At 44.4% G+C, this 20,267-nt stretch overlaps 1 protein-coding gene across 1 annotated transcript; it reads right to left on the reverse strand.

Moving 5' to 3' along the window:
• Positions 1-18,791: 18,791 nt before the first annotated feature.
• Positions 18,792-19,925, reverse strand: LOC125539400 (putative glycine-rich cell wall structural protein 1). Its single transcript, XM_048702843.1, has one exon. The coding sequence runs from the start codon at positions 19,841-19,843 to the stop codon at positions 19,136-19,138; it is 708 nt and encodes a 235-aa protein (XP_048558800.1). The 5' UTR covers positions 19,844-19,925; the 3' UTR covers positions 18,792-19,135.
• Between the last annotated feature and the right edge of the window lie 342 nt (positions 19,926-20,267).

The raw sequence follows: 20,267 nt of genomic DNA on the forward strand, positions 1-20,267 counted from the left end.
AACTGCTTCTATGCCTGATACTACTGTGCCCCTTAGTGAATTTCTTGATGAACAAATTGCTAGGGCTAGAGAAAAAGAAATTATTGAATCTGAATACGATGGTGATAGTGATGATGAAAATATGCCTGTTATTCCTGAAGGTTATCTTTTTGATATGGAATCTTGTGCTGCTATTTCTGCTTGCAGAGATAGATATGAGCTTAAGAGGTTATTGATTAAATGGAACAAAGAATCACTTAGAGATAGAATGAGACCTGACCCTGCTTTTGCTACTTCACCTATATGTGTTCCTAATAAGGATTATGAATTCTCTGTTGATCCTGATATAATCACTTTGGTTGAATATGATCCGTTTTATGGCTATGAATCTGAAACTGTTGTGGCACATCTTAGTAAGTTAAATGATATAGCTTCCCTGTTCACTAATAATGAGAGATCACATTACCTCTATTTACTCAAAATATTTCCGTTCTCATTAAGGGGCGATGCTAAGATATGGTTTAATTCTGTTGATCCTGGTTGTGTGCGTAGTCCCCAGGATATGATTTATTACTTCTCTGCTAAATATTTCCCTGCTCATAAGAAACAAGCTGCTTTGAGGGAAATATACAATTTTGTGCAAATTAAAGAAGAGAGTCTCCCACAAGCTTGGGGGAGGCTTCTCAAGCTACTTAATGCTTTGCCTGATCATCCTCTTAAGAAACCTGAGATACTTGATATCTTTTATAATGGACTAACCGATGCTTCCAGAGATTACCTGGATAGTTGTGCTGGTTCTCTTTTCAGGGAAAGAACACCGGATGAAGCTGAAATTCTATTGAATAATATGTTGACAAATGAAAATAATTGGGCACCTCCTGAGCCAGCTCCTGAGCCATCTCTTGCTCCAATTACTGAGCCTATTCCTAAACCAACTTCGAAGAAGAGAGGTATTTTATTTCTCAGTCCCGAAGATATGCAAGAGGCAAAGAAATCTATGAAAGAAAAAGGTATTAAAGCTGAAGACATTAAGAATTTACCTCCTATTGAAGAAATACATGGTCTTAATTCACCGCCTGTTGAAGAAACAAATGATCTCAATTATTTATTCACTGAAGAACCTCCTGATCCCAATATCCCGACACAGGTAGTAAAGGTAAATTCTCTCTATAGATATGATAAAGCTGAAGTCCCTCCTACTAAAATTGCTAGTCAGTGCTTGGATGAGTTTGATAACTTTATGTATAAGCAAGATGACTCCAATGCTTATTTTGGTAGACAATTAAAAGAAAATGTTATATGATTAGACGTTTGGGTGATTATATGGCTAATATTAAAGGTGAACTTAAACTTGTTAGCAAACATGCTTCTATGGTTACCACCCAAGTAGAACAAGTACTTAAGGCTCAAAAGGAAGTGCTTGATGAAATGAATAGTAAGAAAAATGATTATGCTGTTAGAGTGGCTACTAGAACTGGTAGAATGACTCAAGAACCTTTGTATCCTGAAGGCCACCCTAAGATAATCGAGCAAGATTCTCAAAGAAATAATATTGATGTTCCTAGTTCTTCTAAAAAGAAGAAAAAGAAAAATGATAGAACCGTGCAAACTTCTAGTGAACCTATTGCTGAACCACCTGATAATCCAAATGATATATCTATGTCTGATGCTGAAACACAATATGGTAATGAACATTAACCTAGTAAAAATATTAATTATGATGTTCATGATGATGCTCAACCTAGTAATGATAAAGATGTAGAAATTGAACCTGCTGTTGATCTTGATAACCCACAATCAAAGAATCAACGTTATGATAAAAGAGACTTTGTTGCTAGGAAACATGGTAAAGAAAGGGAACCTTGGGTTCAGAAACCCATGCCCTTTCCTCCGAAACCATCCAAGAAAAAGGATGACGAGGATTTTGAGCGATTTGCTGAAATGATTAGGCCTATCTTTTTGCGTATGAGATTAACTGATGTGCTCAAAACAAATCCTTATGCTAAATATATGAAGGATATCATTACTAATAAAAGAAAGATACCGGAAGCTGAAATTTCCACCATGCTTGCTAATTATACTTTTATGGGTGGAATACCAAAGAAACTTGGAGACCCCGAAGTACCTACTATACCTTGCTCCATTAAAAGAAATTATATTAAAACTGCTTTATGTGATCTTGGAGCCGGTGTTAGTGTTATGTCTCTCTCTTTATATCGTAGACTTGACTTGAATAAGTTGACACCTACTGAAATATCTTTGCAAATGGCTGATAAATCAACTGCTATACCTGTCGGTATTTGTGAGGATGTGCCTGTTGTGGTTGCAAACGTTACTATTTTAACGGACTTTGTTATACTTGATATTCCCGAGGATGATAGTATGTCTATTATTCTTGGAAGACCTTTTCTTAATATTGCAGGGGCTGTTATTGATTGCAACAAAGGCAATGTCATTTTTCATGTTAATGGTAATGAGCATACGGTACACTTTCCGAGGAAACAACCTCAAGTTCATAGTATCAACTCTATTGGAAAAATTCCATCAATTATATTTGGAGGTTTTGAATTTCCTCTTCCTACTGTCAAAAAGAAATATGATATTCTTATTATTGGGGATGTGCATATCCGAGTTGAGGTAACTTAGTGTTATTAGAAATTTCTCCAGTTTCATGATTATCGGAATGAGTTTGTTAACAAGACTTGATCAACCTTGTTAGTGGATTCTTTTTGATGAGCATGAGATGGATGAAACTAGAAGCACAAACTTCTGTACCCTCTCTATACTTTCTGTTATTTACATTAAATAAAGTAAAAATAGTATTTTTCTGTCTGTTATCTGATTATCCATGCAATATAAAAATATCCCGAAAATAAAAGTCCTCAGAATGCCATGCCAATTTAATATGATTTTTTGGGAATATTTGAGGATTTACTGTGCAAAAATTACCGCGGGAGGAGCTGCCACCTGGCCACGAGGGTGGTAGGCGCGCCCCCTGCCTCGTGGGCCCACGGTGGCCCTCCTCCACTTATCCCAGCACCCATCTTCTTCCTCTATCTCACACAAAACCGAAAAACCAACTCAAGCACGAGTTCCAGCCACTTTTGCTGCGATTTTCGATCTCCTTGCTCAAAGCACCTCACACAAAAGTACTTGGGGAGATTGTTCCTTGGTATATGACTCCTCCATTGGTCCAATTAGTTTTTGTTCAAGTGCTTTATTCTTCGCAAATTTGTGCTGCATAGGTGACCATGTTCTTGAGCTTGCATGTCAAATTTATATGGTTCCAAGTAGTTCTAATGCTTGATATAGGCTCTAGGCACTTGTAGGAGTAGTTGCTATTAGTTTTATTGAATTTGGTTTACTTTTATTTTGAAGTTACTAAAAATTTCAGAGTTTTTCAGAGAAAAACAATATGTTTAGGAAGATGTTCCAAGGTGGTTCCTCTAAGAAGCAAGGACCCAGAATTGCTATGCGCGATGCTGACGAGGATCCACCAAGAGACGCTCCAGTACGGCCTTGCGAATAGCCGTCGGAAAATTTTATGGACCGCGCGGGACTTAAAAAAGAATTCAAATCATATTTGCGCAATGCCGGTCTTGAGGATTTTGAGGCTAACAAATGCCCCCAGTATCATGATCTCACAAGTTCATTTGTGAGGAGGTTTGAGTATTCATCTTCGCGTAATTCTCCTTCAGTCATGTTTGATCTTTTTGACAAATCTTATACCATGGACCTAGAGGATTTCACTTTTGCTTGCGAACTTCCATCATGGGGCAGTATTAGGGATCCCCCTAAATCTGAATTTAGAAACTTTCTTGCTAACATAACTGTGGGGGAATCCAGAGATATAACGCAAGCTACCATAGGGAGCATTCACTTTCCTGCTATACATTATTTTGCTCTTTTCATCGGTAGATGCATAAATGCTAAGGATGAAGCATGTAACATGTGTGTCCCTGATCCTAGCATTCTTAGGAGTGTTGTGTTAGGAGACCAATCTTATCATATGGGAGCCATTGTAGCTCGAAGGTTGCATCATAATAGACATAATGGAGATTTCTTTGGAGGAATTTATGCAACCCGCTTAGCTCATTTTTTTGAAATAGACATTCGTGAGGGTGATATGGAGTTGCCTCCTGCATATTTAGATTATAACTCAATGGCTTCGCACCAGTTTGTCGAGAGGCCTGAATCACCTCTCTTATATCGCTTCATTTTTGAGAAACGACATGTTTTCCGTATTACTCTCCCTGCTCCTGCCTTCTTTGATTCACAGACAAAAGGAAGATATGTTATTACCAGAGAGGAGGCAGAAGAGTACGAGAGGAGAGCGGAGGAAGCTCGACTCCATGCTGCAGCTCAGCAGGTGATAACCGCTGCACATCAGTATGATCCCAACTATTCTTCCTCATCACAGTACGACCCCAACAACTATTATTATGGATATCCGCCAGGCCAGCCGTGGCCATAGACCAACTTAGGCCAAACGCCTAAGCTTGGGGGAGTACGTATTTCTCACCGACATTACATTTATGTTCACACACACTCATTGCTAGATGTCGGTGCTCATACTTTTTCATTGTAATATCCATGCTAGTTTATTTTCTTTTTCCTGCTTTCTTCTTGTGTGTTTAGTAAACCTTAAGAAAAACCAAAAAAAATTAGTAGTAGTTTATTTTTCTGCTGTAGTAGTAATAGTTAAAGAGAAAACCCAAAAATATTTCCCGTTCTTCTTTTGCTTGTTGGGAGCTTTCCCGTGTAAATAGTTTTATTTCTTTCCTCTTCTTTGGGGGTCAGTAGGAGAAGACCATAATTAAATTGTTGAAGTGGCTCTTATATGCATTATTGTTGATCTAACCAAGAGCCCATATTGCCTTGTCTTCTCCTGTTTATTGAATGCTCGCAGATTCCAGCTTAGTCCAATGCACGTGCACTCTTATTATTATTCACACCGTTCGGTCGTGCAAGTGAAAGGCAATTATGATGATATATGATGGACTGACTGAGATGAGAAAAGCTGGTATGAACTCGACCTCTTTTGTTTTTGTAAATATGACGAGTCCCACGTTCTTGATTCAGCTTATTATGAATAAACATGTTTGCAATGACAATTAGAGATCATAGTTGCTTGTGCCATACTTGATTAGCTATGAGTTATAATGATTTACCTTGTATGCCAACATGCTATTGAGATGATTATGATGTGGTATGATGGGGTGGTATCCTCCTTTGAATGATTTAAGTGACTTGACTTGGCACATGTTCACGCATGTAGTTGAAATAAAATCAACATAGCCTTCACGATATTTATGTTCATGGTGGATTAAATCCTACTCATGCTTGCATCCAATGTTTATTAATTTTAATGCATGTACATGGCTGTTGTCGCTCTCTAGTTGGTCGCTTCCCAGTCTTTTGCTAGTCTTCACTTGTACTAAGCGGGAATACTGCTTGTGCATCCAATCCCTTAAACCCCAAAGTTATTCCAGATGAGTCCACTAAACCTCCCTATATGCGGTATCTACCTGTCGTTCCAAGTAAATTTGTATGTGACAAACTCTAAACCTTCAAATAATCATTCTGTTTTGTATGCTCGAATAGCTCATGTATCAACAAAGGCTGTCCTTATCTTCCATGTTAGGCGGGTTATTCTCAAGAGGAGTGGACTCCGCTCCTCACTCACGAGAAAATGGCTGGTCACCGGGATGCCCAGTCCCATGCTTTATGCAAACTAAATTAATTGCAAACAAAACTCCCCCTGGGACCTGATGTATGTTGGAGGCACTCGTTGTTTCGAGCAAGCCATGGATTGATGTTTGTTGGTGGAGGGGGAGTATAAACTTACCATTCTATTTGGGAACCGCCTATAATGTGTTTAGCATGGAAGATATCGCCATCTCTTAGTTGCTATGTTGACAATGAAAGTATACCGCTCAAAATACAATTTATCTCTATTTCAAAACCGAGCTCTGGCACCTCTACAAATCCCTGCTTCCCTCTGCGAAGGGCCGATCCATTTACTTTTATGCTGAGTCATCACCCTCTTATTAAAAAGCACTAGCTGGAGAGCACAGCCGTCATTTGCATTCATCACTGTTAATTTACATTGGGTGTGACTATGATTGGATCTCTTTTACCATGAATTACAATGTCTAGTCAGCCCTTGATCTTCAAAGGTGCTTTGCATTTATGTTTTGCGGTCTCAGAAAGGGCTAGCGAGATACCATCTTGTTATATCATATTATGATTGTTTTGAGAAAGTGTTGTCATCCGAGATTTATTATTATGACTTGCTAGTTGATTATGCTATTGATACGAGTAATTGTGAGACCTGAGAATTATTGCAAATGTGGTTAGTTATGATCTATGCTGAAAACTTGAATGCTGGCTTGACATAGTTACAACAACAAAAGCAAACAGAGTTTGTAAAAAAATTTCTTTGTTTCTTTCAGTTTGTCAAATGAATTGCTTGAGGACAAGCAAGGGTTTAAGCTTGGGGGAGTTGATACGTCTCCGTCGTATCTACTTTTCCAAACACTTTTGCCCTTGTTTTGGACTCTAACTTGTATGATTTGAATAGAACTAACCCGGACTGACGCTGTTTTCAGCAGAATTACCATGATGTTGTTTTATGTGCAGAAAACAAATATTCTCGGAATGACCTAAAACTCCATGAGAGGTCTTAGAAAAAATAATAAAAAATCCTCGCCAAATATGAAGACCAGGGGGCCCACACCCTTCTCACGAGGGTGGGCGGCGCGCCCCCTACCTCGTGGGCCCCCTGTTGACCCTCCGACGCCAACTCCAACTCTATATATTTGCTTTCGGAGAGAAAAAAATCAGAGAGAAGAAATCATCGCGTTTTACGATACGGAGCCGCCGCCAAGCCCTAAAACCTCTCGGGAGGGCTGATCTGGAGTCCGTTCGGGGCTCCGGAGAGGGAGATTCGTCGCCGTCGTCATCATCAACCATCCGCCATCACCAATTTCATGATGCTCACCGCCGCGCGTGAGTAATTCCATCGTAGGCTTGCTGGACGGTGATGGGTTGGATGAGATTTATCATGTAATCGAGTTAGTTTTGTTAGGGTTTGATCCCTAGTATCCATTATGTTCTGAGATTGATGTTGCTATGACTTTGCTATGCTTAATGCTTGTCACTAGGGCCCGAGTGCCATGATTTCAGATCTGAACCTATTATGTTTTCATGAATATATGTGAGTTCTTGCTCCTATCTTGCAAGTCTATAGTCACCTATTATGTGTTATGATCCGGCAACCCCGAAGTGACAATAATCGGGACCACTCGCGGTGATGACCATAGTTTGAGGAGTTCATGTATTCACTATGTGCTAATGCTTTGTTCCGGTTCTCTATTAAAAGGAGGCCTTAATATCCCTTAGTTTCCAATAGGACCCCGCTGCCACGGGAGGGTAGGACAAAACATGTCATGCAAGTTCTCTTCCATAAGCACGTATGACTATATACGGAATACATGCCTACATTACATTGATGAATTGGAGCTAGTTCTGTGTCACCCTATGTTATGACTGTTACATGATGAACCGCATCCAGCATAATTATCCATCACTGATCCAGTGCCTACGAGTTTTCCATATACTAGTTTACACTTATTTACTTTTCCATTGCTACTGTTACAATCACTACAAAATACCAAAAACATTACTTTTGTTGTCTTTACTTTTGTTGCCGCTACCATCACTATTATAATACTTTGCTACTAAACACTTTGCTGCAAATACTAAGTTTCTAGGTGTGGTTGAATTGACAACTCAGCTGCTAATACTTGAGAATATTCTTTGGCTCCCCTTGTGTCGAATCGATAAATTTGGGTTGAATACTCTACCCTCGAAAGCTGTTGCGATCCCCTATACTTGTGGGTTATCAATGGGCTTTTGGAATCACTTGATGCTTGTGAATCATCCCTCATGGGCAAGATGACTAGAACTCCGTTCTCCGGAACAATGGAGCGAGCCACTGACTTATTGGAAATAATACATACTAATGTATGATGTCCGATGAGTGTTGAGGCTCGCGACGGGTATCGTTATTTTCTGACCTTCACAGATGATTTAAGCAGATATGGGTATATCTACTTAATGAAACACAAGTCTGAAACATTTGAAAAGTTAAAAAAAATCAGAGTGAAGTTGAGAATCATCGTAACAAGAAAATAAAGTTTCTACGATCTGATTGCGGAAACAAATATTTGAGTTATGAGTTTGGCCTTCATTTAAAACAATGTGGAATAGTTTCACAACTCATGCCACCTGGAACACCACAGAGTAATGGTGTGTCTGAATGTCGTAACCGTACTTTATTAGATATGGTGTGATCTATGATGTCTCTTAACGATTTACCACTATCATTTTGGGGATATGCATTAGAGACAGCTGCATTCATGTTAAATAGGGCACCGTCTAAATCCGTTGAGACGACACCGTATGAACTATGGTTTGGCAAGAAACCTAAGTTGTCGTTTCTTAAAGTTTGGGATTGCGATGCTTATGTAAAAAAAACTTCAACTTGATAAGCTCGAACCCAAATTGGAGAAATGCGTCTTCATAGGATACCCAAAGGAAACCGTTGGGTACACCTTCTATCATAGATTCGAAGGCAAGATATTCATTGCTAATAATGGATCCTTTCCAGAGAAGGAGTTTCTCTCGAAAGAAGTAAGTGGGTGGAAAGTAGAACTTGATGAGGTAATTGTACCTGCTCCCGAATTGGAAAGTAGTTCATCACAGAAACCAGTTCCAGTTATTCCTACACCAATTAGTGAGGAAGCTAATGATGATGATCATGAAACTTCAGATCAAGTTACTACTGAACCTCGTAGGTCAACCAGAGTATGGTCCGCACCAGAGTGGTACAGTAATCCTTTCTAGAAGTCATGTTACTAGATCATGACGAACCAACGAACTACGAGGAAGCAATGATGAGCCCAGATTCCGCGAAATGGCTTAAGGCCATGAAATCTGAGATGGGATCCATGTATGAGAATGAAGTATGGACTTTGATTGACTTGCCCGATGATCGGCGAGCCATTGAGATTAAATGGATCTTCAAGAGGAAGACCGACGCTGATAGTAGTGTTACTATCTACAAAGCTCGAATTGTCGCGAAAGGTTTTCGACAAGTTCAAGGTGTTGACTACGATGAGAGTTTCTCACTCGTATCTATGTTTAAAGTCTGTCCGATCATGTTAGCAATTGCCACATTTTATGAAATTTGGCAAATGGATGTCTGATACGTCTCCAACGTATCTATAATTTTTGATTGTTCCATGCTATTATATTATCTGTTTTGGATGTTTAATGGGCTTTACTAAGCACTTTTATATTATTTTTGGGACTAACCTACTAACCAAAGGCCCAGTGCAAATTGCTGTTTTTTTGCCTATTTCAGTGTTTTGCAGAAAAGGAATATGAAACGGAATCCAAACGGAATGAAACCTTCGGGAGAGTTATTTTTGGAACAAACGTGATCGAGGGGACTTGGGGTGGGCGTCAAGAAAGAAGCGAGAAGGCCACGAGGCAGGAGGGCGCGCTTGCCCCCTAGGCGCGCCCCCACCCTCGTGGGCCCCTCATAGCTCCACCGACCTAGTTCTTCCTCCTATATATATATCCATATACCCTGAAAACATCCAGGAGCACCACGAAACCCTATTTCCACTGCCGCAACCTTCTGTACCCGTGAGATCCCATCTTGGGGCCTTTTCCGGAGCTCCGCCGGAGGGGGAATTGATCACGGAGGGCTTCTACATCAACACCATAGCCTCTCCGATGACGTGTGAGTAGTTTACCACAGACCTTCGGGTCCATAGTTATTAGCCAGATGGCGTCTTCTCTCTCTTTGGATCTCAATACAAAGTTCTCCTCGATTCTCTTGGAGATCTATTCGATGTAATTCTTTTTGTGGTGTGTTTGTCGAGATCTGATGAATTGTGGGTTTATGATCAAGATTATCTATGAACAATATTTGGTTCTTCTTTGAATTCTTATATGTATGATTTAATTATCTTTGCAAGTCTCTTCGAATTATCAGTTTGGTTTGGCCTACTAGATTGATCTTTCTTGCAATGGGAGAAGTGCTTAGCTTTGGGTTCAATCTTGCGGTGTTCTTCCCCTGTGACAGCAGGGGCAGCAAGGCATGTATTGTATTGTTGCCATCGGGGATAAAAAGATGGGGTTTATATCATATTGCTTGAGTTTATCCCTCTACATCATGTCATCTTGCCTAATGCGTTACTCTATTCTTATGAACTTAATACTCTAGATGCATGCTGGATAGCGGTCGATGTGTGGAGTAATAGTAGTAGATGAAGAATCATTTCAGTCTACTTGTGACAGACGTGATGCCTATATACATGATCATGCCTAGATATTCTCATAACTATGCACTTTTCTATCAATTGCTCGACAATAATTCATTCACCCACCGTAAATTATGCTATCTTCAGAGAAGCCACTTGTGAAACCTATGCCCCCCGGGTCTATCTTCCATCATATTGCTTTCCTGTGAATTTACTATTTCCGCTATCTTTTATTTTGCAATCTTTATTTTCCATTCTACTCCCTCCATTCCTTTATGTAAGGTGTATTATTTTCGGCACGGTGACCAAGGCACAAAATTGTAGACATGTTAAGACCAAATTACCCTTGGCAAATTTGTTGGTTAGTGGCAAGTAAATTATTTAGTCTAGGAAAGTAAGAGATACATGCAATCGACAAAGAGATACTTTCCTTCTTTTGCTACAAGGAGAGATACAGACAATCAGGAAATAGATACTTTCCTTTTTTCTAGAGGGCTAGCAAGGGAATTATAAGGAATTACAAGAAATGTACCTTACATTGTGAAAATTTATCAAAACACAAATACACCTTATATAAAGGAATGGAGGGAGTATATCATAAAAAACCAAAAATATTTATCTTATTATCTCTATCAGATCTCACTTTTTCAAGTGGCCGTGAAGGGATGGACAACCCCTTTATCGCGTTGGTTGCAAGGTTCTTATTTGTTTGTGTAGGTACGAGGCGACTTGTGTGTGGTCTCTTACTGGATTGATACCTTGGTTCTCAAAAACTGAGGGAAATACTTACGCTGCTTTGCTGCATCACCCTTTCCTCTTCAAGGGAAAACCAACACATGCTCAAGAGGTAGCAATGTCAAAACTACATTCCTTAATGGATCTCTTAAAGAAGAGTTGTATATGATGCAACCAGAAGGTTTTGTCAATCCAAAAGGTGCTAACAAAGTGTGTAAGCTCCAGTGATCCATTTATGGACTGGTGCAAACAACTCGGAGTTGGAATGTATGCTTTGATAGTGTGATCAAAGCATATGGGTTTATACAGACTTTTGGAAAAGCCTGTATTTACAAGAAAGTGAGTGGGAGCTCTATAGCATTTCTGATATTATATGTGGATGACATATTGTTGATTGGAAATAATACAGAATTTCTAGATAGCATAAAAGGATACTTGAATAAGAATTGTTCAATAAAAGACCTCAGTGAAGCTACTTACATATTGGGCATCAAGATCTATAAAGATAGATCAAGACACTTGATAAGACTTTCGATGAGTACATACCTTGATAAGATTTTGAAGGAGTTCTAAATGGATCAGTCAAAGAAGGAGTTCTTGCCTGAGTTGTAAGGTGTAAAGTTGAGTAAAGACTCAAAACCCAACCACAACAGAAAATAGAAAGAGGATGAAAGTCATTCCCTATGCCTCAGTCATAGGTTCTATAAAGTATGATATGCTGTATACCAGACCTATTGTTTACCTCACCATGAGCTTGGCAAGAGGGTACAATAGTGATCCAGGAGTGGATCACTGGATAGCGGTCAAAACTATCCTGAGTGGAATAAGGATATGTTTCTCGGTTATGGTGGTGACAAAGAGTTCGTCATAAAGAGTTATGTCGATGCAAACTTTAAACCAATCTGGTTGACTCTGAGTCTCAATCTGGATACATATTGAAAGTGGGAGCAATTAGCTAGAGTAGCTTCATGCAGAGCATTGTAGACATAGAAATTTGTAAAATACATACAGATCTGAATGTGGCAGACCCGTTGACTAAACTTCTCTCACAAGAAAAACATGATCACATCTTAGTACTCTTTGGGTGTTAATCACATGGCGATGTGAACTAGATTATTGACTCTAGTGCAAGTGGGAGACTGAAGAAAATATGCCCTAGAGGCAATAATAAAGTTGTTATTTATATTTCCTTATATCATGATAAATGTTTTTTATTCATGATAGAATAGTATTAACCGGAAACTTAGTACATGTGTGAATACATAGACAAACAGAGTGTCCCTAGTATGCCTTTACTAGACTAGCTCATTAATCAAAGATGGTTAAGTTACCTGACCATAGACATGTGTTGTCATTTGATGAACGGGATCACATCATTAGAGAATGATGTGATGGACAAGACCCATCCTTTAGCTTAGCACTATGATCATTTCGTTTATTGCTATTGCTTTCTTCATGACTTATACATGTTCCTATGACTATGAGATTATGCAACTCCCGAATACCGGAGGAACACTTAGTGTGCTATCAAATGTCACAACATAACTGGGTGATTATAAATATGCTCTAGAGGTGTCCCCGACGGTGTTTGTTGAGTTGGCATAGATCGAGATTAGGATTTGTCACTCCGTGTATCAGAGAGGTATCTAGGCCCTCTTGGTAATGCACATCACTATGAGCCTTGCAAGCAATGTGTATAATGAGTTAATCACGGGATAATGCATTACGGAACGAGTAAAGAGACTTGCCGGTAACGAGATTGAACTAGGTATAATGATACCGATGATCGAATCTCCGGCAAGTAACATACCGATGACAAAGGGAACAACGTATGTTGTTATGCGGTTTGACCGATAAAGATCTTCGTAGAATATGTAGGAGCCAATATGAGCATCCAGGTTCTGCTATTGGTTATTGACCGGAGATGTGTCTCGGTCATGTCTACATAGTTCTCGAACCCGTAGGGTCCGCACGCTTAACATTCGATGATGATTTGTATTATGAGTTATGTGATTTGATGATCGAAGTTTGTTCGGAGTCCCAGATGAGATCACGGACATGACGAGGAGTCTCGAAATGGTCAAGACATAAAGATTCATATACTGAAAGGTTACATTCGGACACCGGAATGGTTCGGATCTTTTTGGATGAGTTTCAGAGTACCCGGGGTTACCGGACCCCCCCCCCCGGGGGGGAAGTTATTGGGCCTCATGGGCCTAGTGGTGGAAGAGAGGAGGCCGGCCAGGGAGTGGCGTGCGCCCCCCTAGCCCAAACCGAATTGGACTAGGGTTGGGGGGGCTTTCCTTCTCTCCTCCTCCTCCTTCCCTCCTTCTCCTACTAGGAATAAGAAAGAGGAGGGGAATCCTACTTGGACTAGGGAATCCTAGTAGGATTCCCCACACCTTGCGCGCCCCCCTTGGGCCGGCCACCTCTTCCCTCCCCTCCTTTATATACGTGGCCAGGGAGCACCCCATAGACACACAAGTTGATCTTTTAGCCGTGTGCGGTGCCCCCTCCGCAGTTACACACCTCGGTCATATCGTCGTAATGCTTAGGCGAAGCCCTGCGCCGGTAACTTCATCATCACCGTCGCCACGCCGTCGTGCTGACGTAACTCTCCCTCGACCCTCTGCTGGATCAAGAGTTCGAGGGATGTCATCGAGCTGAACGTGTGCTGAACTTGGAGGTGTTGTACGTTCGGTACTTGATCGGTTGGATCACGAAGACGTTCAACTACATCAACCGCGTTAACATAACGCTTCCGCTTTCGGTCTACGAGAGTACGTGGACACACTCTCCCTCTCTCGTTGCTATGCATCTCCTAGATAGATCTTGCGTGATCGTAGGATTTTTTTTTAAATACTGCGTTCCCCGACACCACATTCATGCCGGTGTAGAGCATGCCGCTCCACATTGGAGGCGGCTCTGGGTAGACGCGACCTCTCACTGCCTCTGCCATTGAAGCGGCACACCGCACGCTTTACGCCCGCCTGAACACGCCTCCTCACTGCATTCAAACGCCTTCATTAAACTCCCATGGAAGCCGAGGAACCAACTCCAGCCACATGTCCGTTCACGAACGGGCCAACATTAAACACAACGCCGACCAAGCTCCTTGCGTCCATCCTCTATTTAAATGAGGCCAGATGCAGGGAAAGAATCGCAGCACTCCGCCGCTCCCCATCTCCTCCTTCCACCAATTTCTCCACTCTTTTGATGGCATCCGACGAGCCGGGAGAGCAGTTCTCCTGCATAAAAGCCGGCTGGGTGGCTCAACGAGCCTTCTGGATATGAGCGAGGCAGCTCGCTGCTCCTCCTACCTCACCTAGCCCGATGGAGCCAATTGGCGCCCCAAGCCGGTGCGTGGTTCAATAACTCACCACTCAAAGCCAGCTCGCAGAGGAGTGGCGAGTTGCTCCATCTCGGCATGGTGGGGATCGCACGGCAACACGAGCATCGCCGCCTCCAGTGCCTGCGACCGCGCCATCCGCTGTCGACGCGTGCGTAGCCGCGCCATGCACACAGGAAAAGAAGCCGGCTACGCGGATGTTGATGAGGTGGCGGCCATCACGTCCGCGCCGGCCTCCATCATCGGGAGAAGTAGAACACGGGAGGCCGCCGCGGCTTGTATTCCATGGAGGCCACCGCAGGCGTGTCTCGGCTTGTATAGCGGGTGACCTGTAAGCACCCGTCTGGGCTCCACGGAAGCACCTTTCCCTCCAACTGAAGCACTCTCTTTGCCACTCCGATGAGCGGCGTACCCGGGCATAGGGAAGATACGGGAGAAGAATATGCCTTCGGGACTCCCGGTAGTCCGGTTAGCGGGCTACTGGACATAGGGAAGACAAAATGATCCGCCGCGTTCGGCCAAAGACTAGTCTAGTGTATCCGCGTCGTGGGAGTGGAACTCCACGCGACTGTACGTGCACTAGTTATATCTTGTTAGTTAAAATATGTCCAAAATGTAACCATTTTCATCAGGTTTGTATGAAATCCGTCATGTATATATGAAATTCGTCTGAGTTCGCATGAATTTTATCTGGTTTGTTAAAAAGAGTTTGAAATATATACTGCCAGCATTGGATGACGGCCTCCCGTATTTATTTCAGTGGACTGGTTCCTCCATCCACGGATAAAATTTGTGGGTTGCCGTTGAAAATGCCCTTATTTGCGCATGCGCAAGGGACACATGGCGTACGAAGTATTATGATCGCCTGGGGACTAGACTATTAGAGCAACTCCAAAGGGCCGACCCATTTCGTCCGCCTGCGTCCGTTTGGGTCGGCACGGACAAAGTGGCGGCCCAATGCGCCGACGCATTTGCGGCCCAAATTTGCGCCCCAAATGCGTCGGCGCGGACGCCGAACGGACGCTTCGCGCGCCTTCTCGCAGCCGCCGCGTCACCACATGGCGGCCGTCCAACTACTCGCTGCTCACGCGGTCAGCTTAATTTATGACGACGGGCCCACGCATCAGCGACGGCGCTCGTCCTTTTTTAAGCCGGCCATGCGGCGGGGCCATCCTCATCCAAACTCGCCGTCCACATCTGCCCACCTTTGCTCCCTCGTCGCCGCAAACCCTAGCCACCACAACCACAGCGAGATGGGCCTCTTCTCCGGCGCCAGCGGCAGCAAGGCCAAGGGCAAGTCCCCCGCCACCCCTTTCCCCTCAGAGTTCCTCCCACCTCCGCCGGCGCCGGTGCCTCGCCGACAGAGGCAGCGCGTGAACGTGCCAGTGCACCAGGCGGAGTGGCACTGGCAGCACCGCTAGCCTCTGCCGTATCCGGACGTGATGCTGTCGCATGACTGGCATCTGGATCTAGATAGGATCCCAGTGCCGGCGGCGCCGCGGACAGCTCGTGCTCACGCGGAGGAGGTGCGGCGCCTGCGGGCGCTGCTGACGCCGGAGCAGCGCCACGACCAGGCCTACGCAACCGACTCGCCCAACTGGGCGAGGTGGTTCGCCTTCGAGCACGAGGAGGCGAGGCGATGGGGCGTGCGCGAGGTCGACCGGAGGTCACCGCCACCGGCGCTCGTCGTCCGCGAGGAGGACCAGGCGGCGGAGGATGCCTACCAGGCGGCCCTTGCGGCCGTCTACCGGGAGAGTGAGGAGGACGAGCGGCGCAGAGCGGAGGCGGCGAAGGCGTTACGAGGCGGCTCGGTACGAGGCGGCAATGGCGCATGCTCTTGCCCTCTCCGCGGCGGGCGACAGCGTGGTGCCGCCGGTGGCCCCGCCGTCCCCCATCAAGCCGGAGCCCCAGGCGGAGCCCGAGCACGAGCCCATCGCACGCTTCTCCTGGAGGGGAGTGGTGCGTGAGTGGGTGTCCGCGCCACCGGTTTGGCTGGGGACGACGCCGGCGCAGGAGCAGGCGTACCTCGAGATGTGGCGCCTGCGCCGGTTGGCAGAGGAGCGTCGTCGCGGCGAGTACGAGGAGATGCTCGAACGCGACCTCGAGGAGGAGCAGCGCGAGGCCGAGGAGGAGGCGCGCCAGGCCGCGGCTGCACAGGCGGCCGCACACCTCCGCCCCGGCACTGCCTGCGCCGGCACAACCCGACATGACGGCGCTCTGGAACACGACGTTCGCCTGGGCCAGGCCGGCGCCGACACTCATCGACCTCACGGACCCCGAGGACGACGACTCCGCCGGCTCGTAGTTTAGGCTGTTTTTATTTATTTTTAAATGTAAATGTGGACGTGTGGACTTTCGCCGGCCTTCGTGGCCGGCTTTAATGTTTAATTAATGTTGTTTTTTTAATATACATGCATTCATTTTTTTGGCGCCGTCAAAATGGGTCTCAGGCCAGCGTTGGGCGCACGCGCCAACCCAAATGCGGAAGCGGGCATCCTGTTCGTCTGGCCGAGCCAAACGAAAAAAACGGATGAAATCGCCGTCCATTTGAATCGGCCCGTTAGAGTCGCTCTTAAGCAGTAAAGAAAAGATCACGGTCTCTGTCTCATCTGTCACTCTGTCACTCTGTCACATGTATGCATGCATGTGCATGTTCACACAGCTAGTCAGGTTAGGTAGGAAGTACTTCGCACCTGGAGATGACAGCGGTTGGTACTTGCCAGTAGTTTGGATTATCCTTGAGCCGATTCAAGTATACGCGGACGACAAATATCCTGCTCTGATGATCGACAAGGCAAATATTCCGCTTTCTGCATGCGACAAAAAGCTAGAGAAGTAGCGAGTGAATAGTCACATCACCTTCGGAATTACTCGCTAAAGAATAATGATAAAAGGTGGCCAGCTGTCGATCAGTAATTCGACCCAGGAAGAACTTATCCCTGTGCGCCCACAATTTTTGGACTATTAAAATGTTGCAAAATAATTGTAAAAAAAATTCAAAACAAACATCAACCTGAATACATAGCTCAAGAAATAAAAATAATAATTAATGTTGATAGTCATGTTAATGAGCCGAATTTGAACTAGCTACTTTATTTTTTTGCGAGTATAGCTAGGTTTGTCCTTTTTGTTTCTTGAGTTGTATTTGAATTTGGATTAGATTTTTTTCTGACGAGCGATATTTTTTCATTTATGTATTTGTACTATATTTGAATTTCAAGACTTCTACGCTAAGGTTTCTGGATTAGAGAATACTGGCAATACCTCACACATGACTTTTATGGTGAGATTTTGCCTTTGAAGCTATCGGTATTTATTTCGGAAAGAGTGTCGATCAGTGATAGGCACCTAGGAGTATAGAAGTACCAAATAGTGTATGATATTTCAATGGTATAAGCTGGGTGGCAACTGTTTTTGCTATTTCCAGGTCACCGTTGAGAACTGTTCAATTATACTATATATACAAGTGTAGTTGGGATGACACAATATTGATCATATGGCTAGGAGCGGTTGAAAGAGAAATAATTATTCTAAGTTGAGCAAACCATATCATTCCCTAAAATAATTGTTTATCTAAAGCAAAAACTAAGTATCACACTCTTTCTAAACTATTTTTTTATGTTTTTAAAATATATGACATTTTGGACATTGCCGCAGTTTCCAAGGGGTAACTCTACAGTTATGTTTACACGAATGTGCCACTACAATTTGAAAAATTACAGAGTCATGGAACCTGATTTTTTTTTGTTTATTTGACGAAACTCGATTTGATGTTGATAATTAAAGTTTGAAAGTGTTGATCCCATCTGTTTTCTGAAAGTAATCTAATTTACAACAGAGGGACAGTTGTCTAGCTATCTAGTAACTACTAGTAATCCTTCACTGAACTAGGGATTTATTTAATAATTCCAAGATGAGGTTCACTGTGTCAGTATATTCTGAACTAGCTTATTAATGGTTGTTTCCTTATGGAAGTAACGGGAAGTTAGTGTTAACTGTTATCTGACTCGGGACGGGAAGAAATGATCAATTAGTTTGTTAAGTTGTGTGTACTGCTGTGTGTGGTAGAATTAGTTTTCCAGTTCAATAAGGTTCTCAATATCGTTTGCTTAGAGGAATGGCTGGAAATGAGCTCGACTTTAAATTAATAAAGCGATAATCGGCGACGTGTATCACGTAGCATGCTAGGGTTGCCAGCTATCATACAAGTGCTCTTTTTCTCCTCTCGCAAAGTTACAAAAGTAGGGAAGTCGATACAAATAGTGCAATGCCAGTACCAAAGTATAGCATCACGAGAATGAGACCATTCAAACAGACTACATGCATATATACAATTTCAATTCAAGCACAGTGCAAAAAATAGTAAAACTTGCAAATGTAGTATATAGTAATAATGGAAAATAGCAAATCTTTTATTTAGTCGGAGATAGCGGTACATCATGAGCACTCTGGCAATAACCAACTCATCACAAACATGTGACGATTACGACAACACATCATGCACACACACACAACGAAATCCTTACGCACGCAGGTAACAGTGCGTGCTTGTACGTACGTAGAACCTGGAGAAGTAGTACGTAGTTTCTCCGCAATCGAAATCCAGCCACACATAAAAACCAGCAGATGATTAAGAAATTAAAGCACACAACAAGTACGTAGTGGTACTTCAAATAGCCAGTCATGCATGCATGCGTGCGTGCATGAGGTATGGCGGATGCAGGGTCCGGCCGGCTCAGTTTGGGCACTGGAAGCCGGAGGGGACGTTCTTGCCGCAGTTGTTGAGGACGAGGCTGAGGGCGATGGGCAAGGTCAGGTTGATGCCCAGAAGGTTGAGGTTCAGCGTCGTGCAGAGGCACAGCGCCGCCTCCAGGTCCGCCAGCCCCTGGATCAGCGAGCAGCACGGCTGCACCGGCGGGCTCCCCAGGGTAAGGTTCAGCAGCCCGAGCACGTTCGCGCACACCCCCAGCTTCAGCGCGTCCAGAGGGCACTGGGTGCTGTTTCCGCCCCCACCGTTGCCGCCGCCACCATTGCCACCGCCACCGTTTCCGCCGCCACCATTCCCACCGCCACCGTTTCCGCCGCCACCATTCCCACCGCCACCGTTCCCGCCCCCACCGTTCCCACCGCCACCGTTCCCGCCGCCACCGTTTCCGCCTCCACCATTGCCACCACCACCGTTTCCGCCTCCACCACAGTTCCCTCCTCCACAGTTCCCGCCACCACCGTTTCCGCCGCCACCGTTTCCTCCCCCACCACAGTTCCCGCCACCACAATTGCCGCCTCCCCCGCCACCGGTCCCCCCTCCTCCCCCACCGCCACCGCTCCCTCCCCCGCCGCTGCCCCCGCCAGGAGGGCAGGGACGGCCAGTGGCGTTGGCGAAGGTGAAGAAGAGAAGGTTCAGGGTCAGGAGCGTAGCGATCACCTGCACTTTCTTCGCCATCTCTGCCTAGCTAGCTAGCTACGCCAGTGACAGTGTACAAAGTGCACTCACAGGCTGTTGCTTTGCTTCTGTTGTGTGTGGCAATGCAAGGGGAGCCTGGGTGGTATTTATAGGGAAGGGAGTGCGAGGGGGGAGGGGCGGAGATATCTTACATCACTTCTCCTGTACTCCATGCATCTGAAGAGCCGCGCGTGGACTGGGGCACCGGGTGAGCCAGCGTCTAGTCGAGCTGGTGGAGGAGGAAGGAGACAAAGATGCCAACGGAGATGCCGGTGTTGCTTGCATGCCTGAGTTTCTAACCAGTGTACGTACAGGTAGTGTATCACTCTGAAAAGCGTACTCTAATGTCGTTTTCGGTTAGCTCAAGTCGCCATCAAGCCTCCAACTTTCCAGTTAATTTGGTGCACAACAGTGCACCTGCTCG

Source organism: Triticum urartu, chromosome 2, assembly GCF_003073215.2.
Source record: "Triticum urartu cultivar G1812 chromosome 2, Tu2.1, whole genome shotgun sequence".
NCBI classification, from domain to species: Eukaryota; Viridiplantae; Streptophyta; class Magnoliopsida; order Poales; family Poaceae; genus Triticum; species Triticum urartu.

Excerpts from the sequence above, each read along its gene's own strand:
- LOC125539400 (XM_048702843.1), bottom strand. The coding sequence starts at position 19,843 with ATGGCGAAGAAAGTGCAGGTGATCGCTACGCTCCTGACCCTGAACCTT.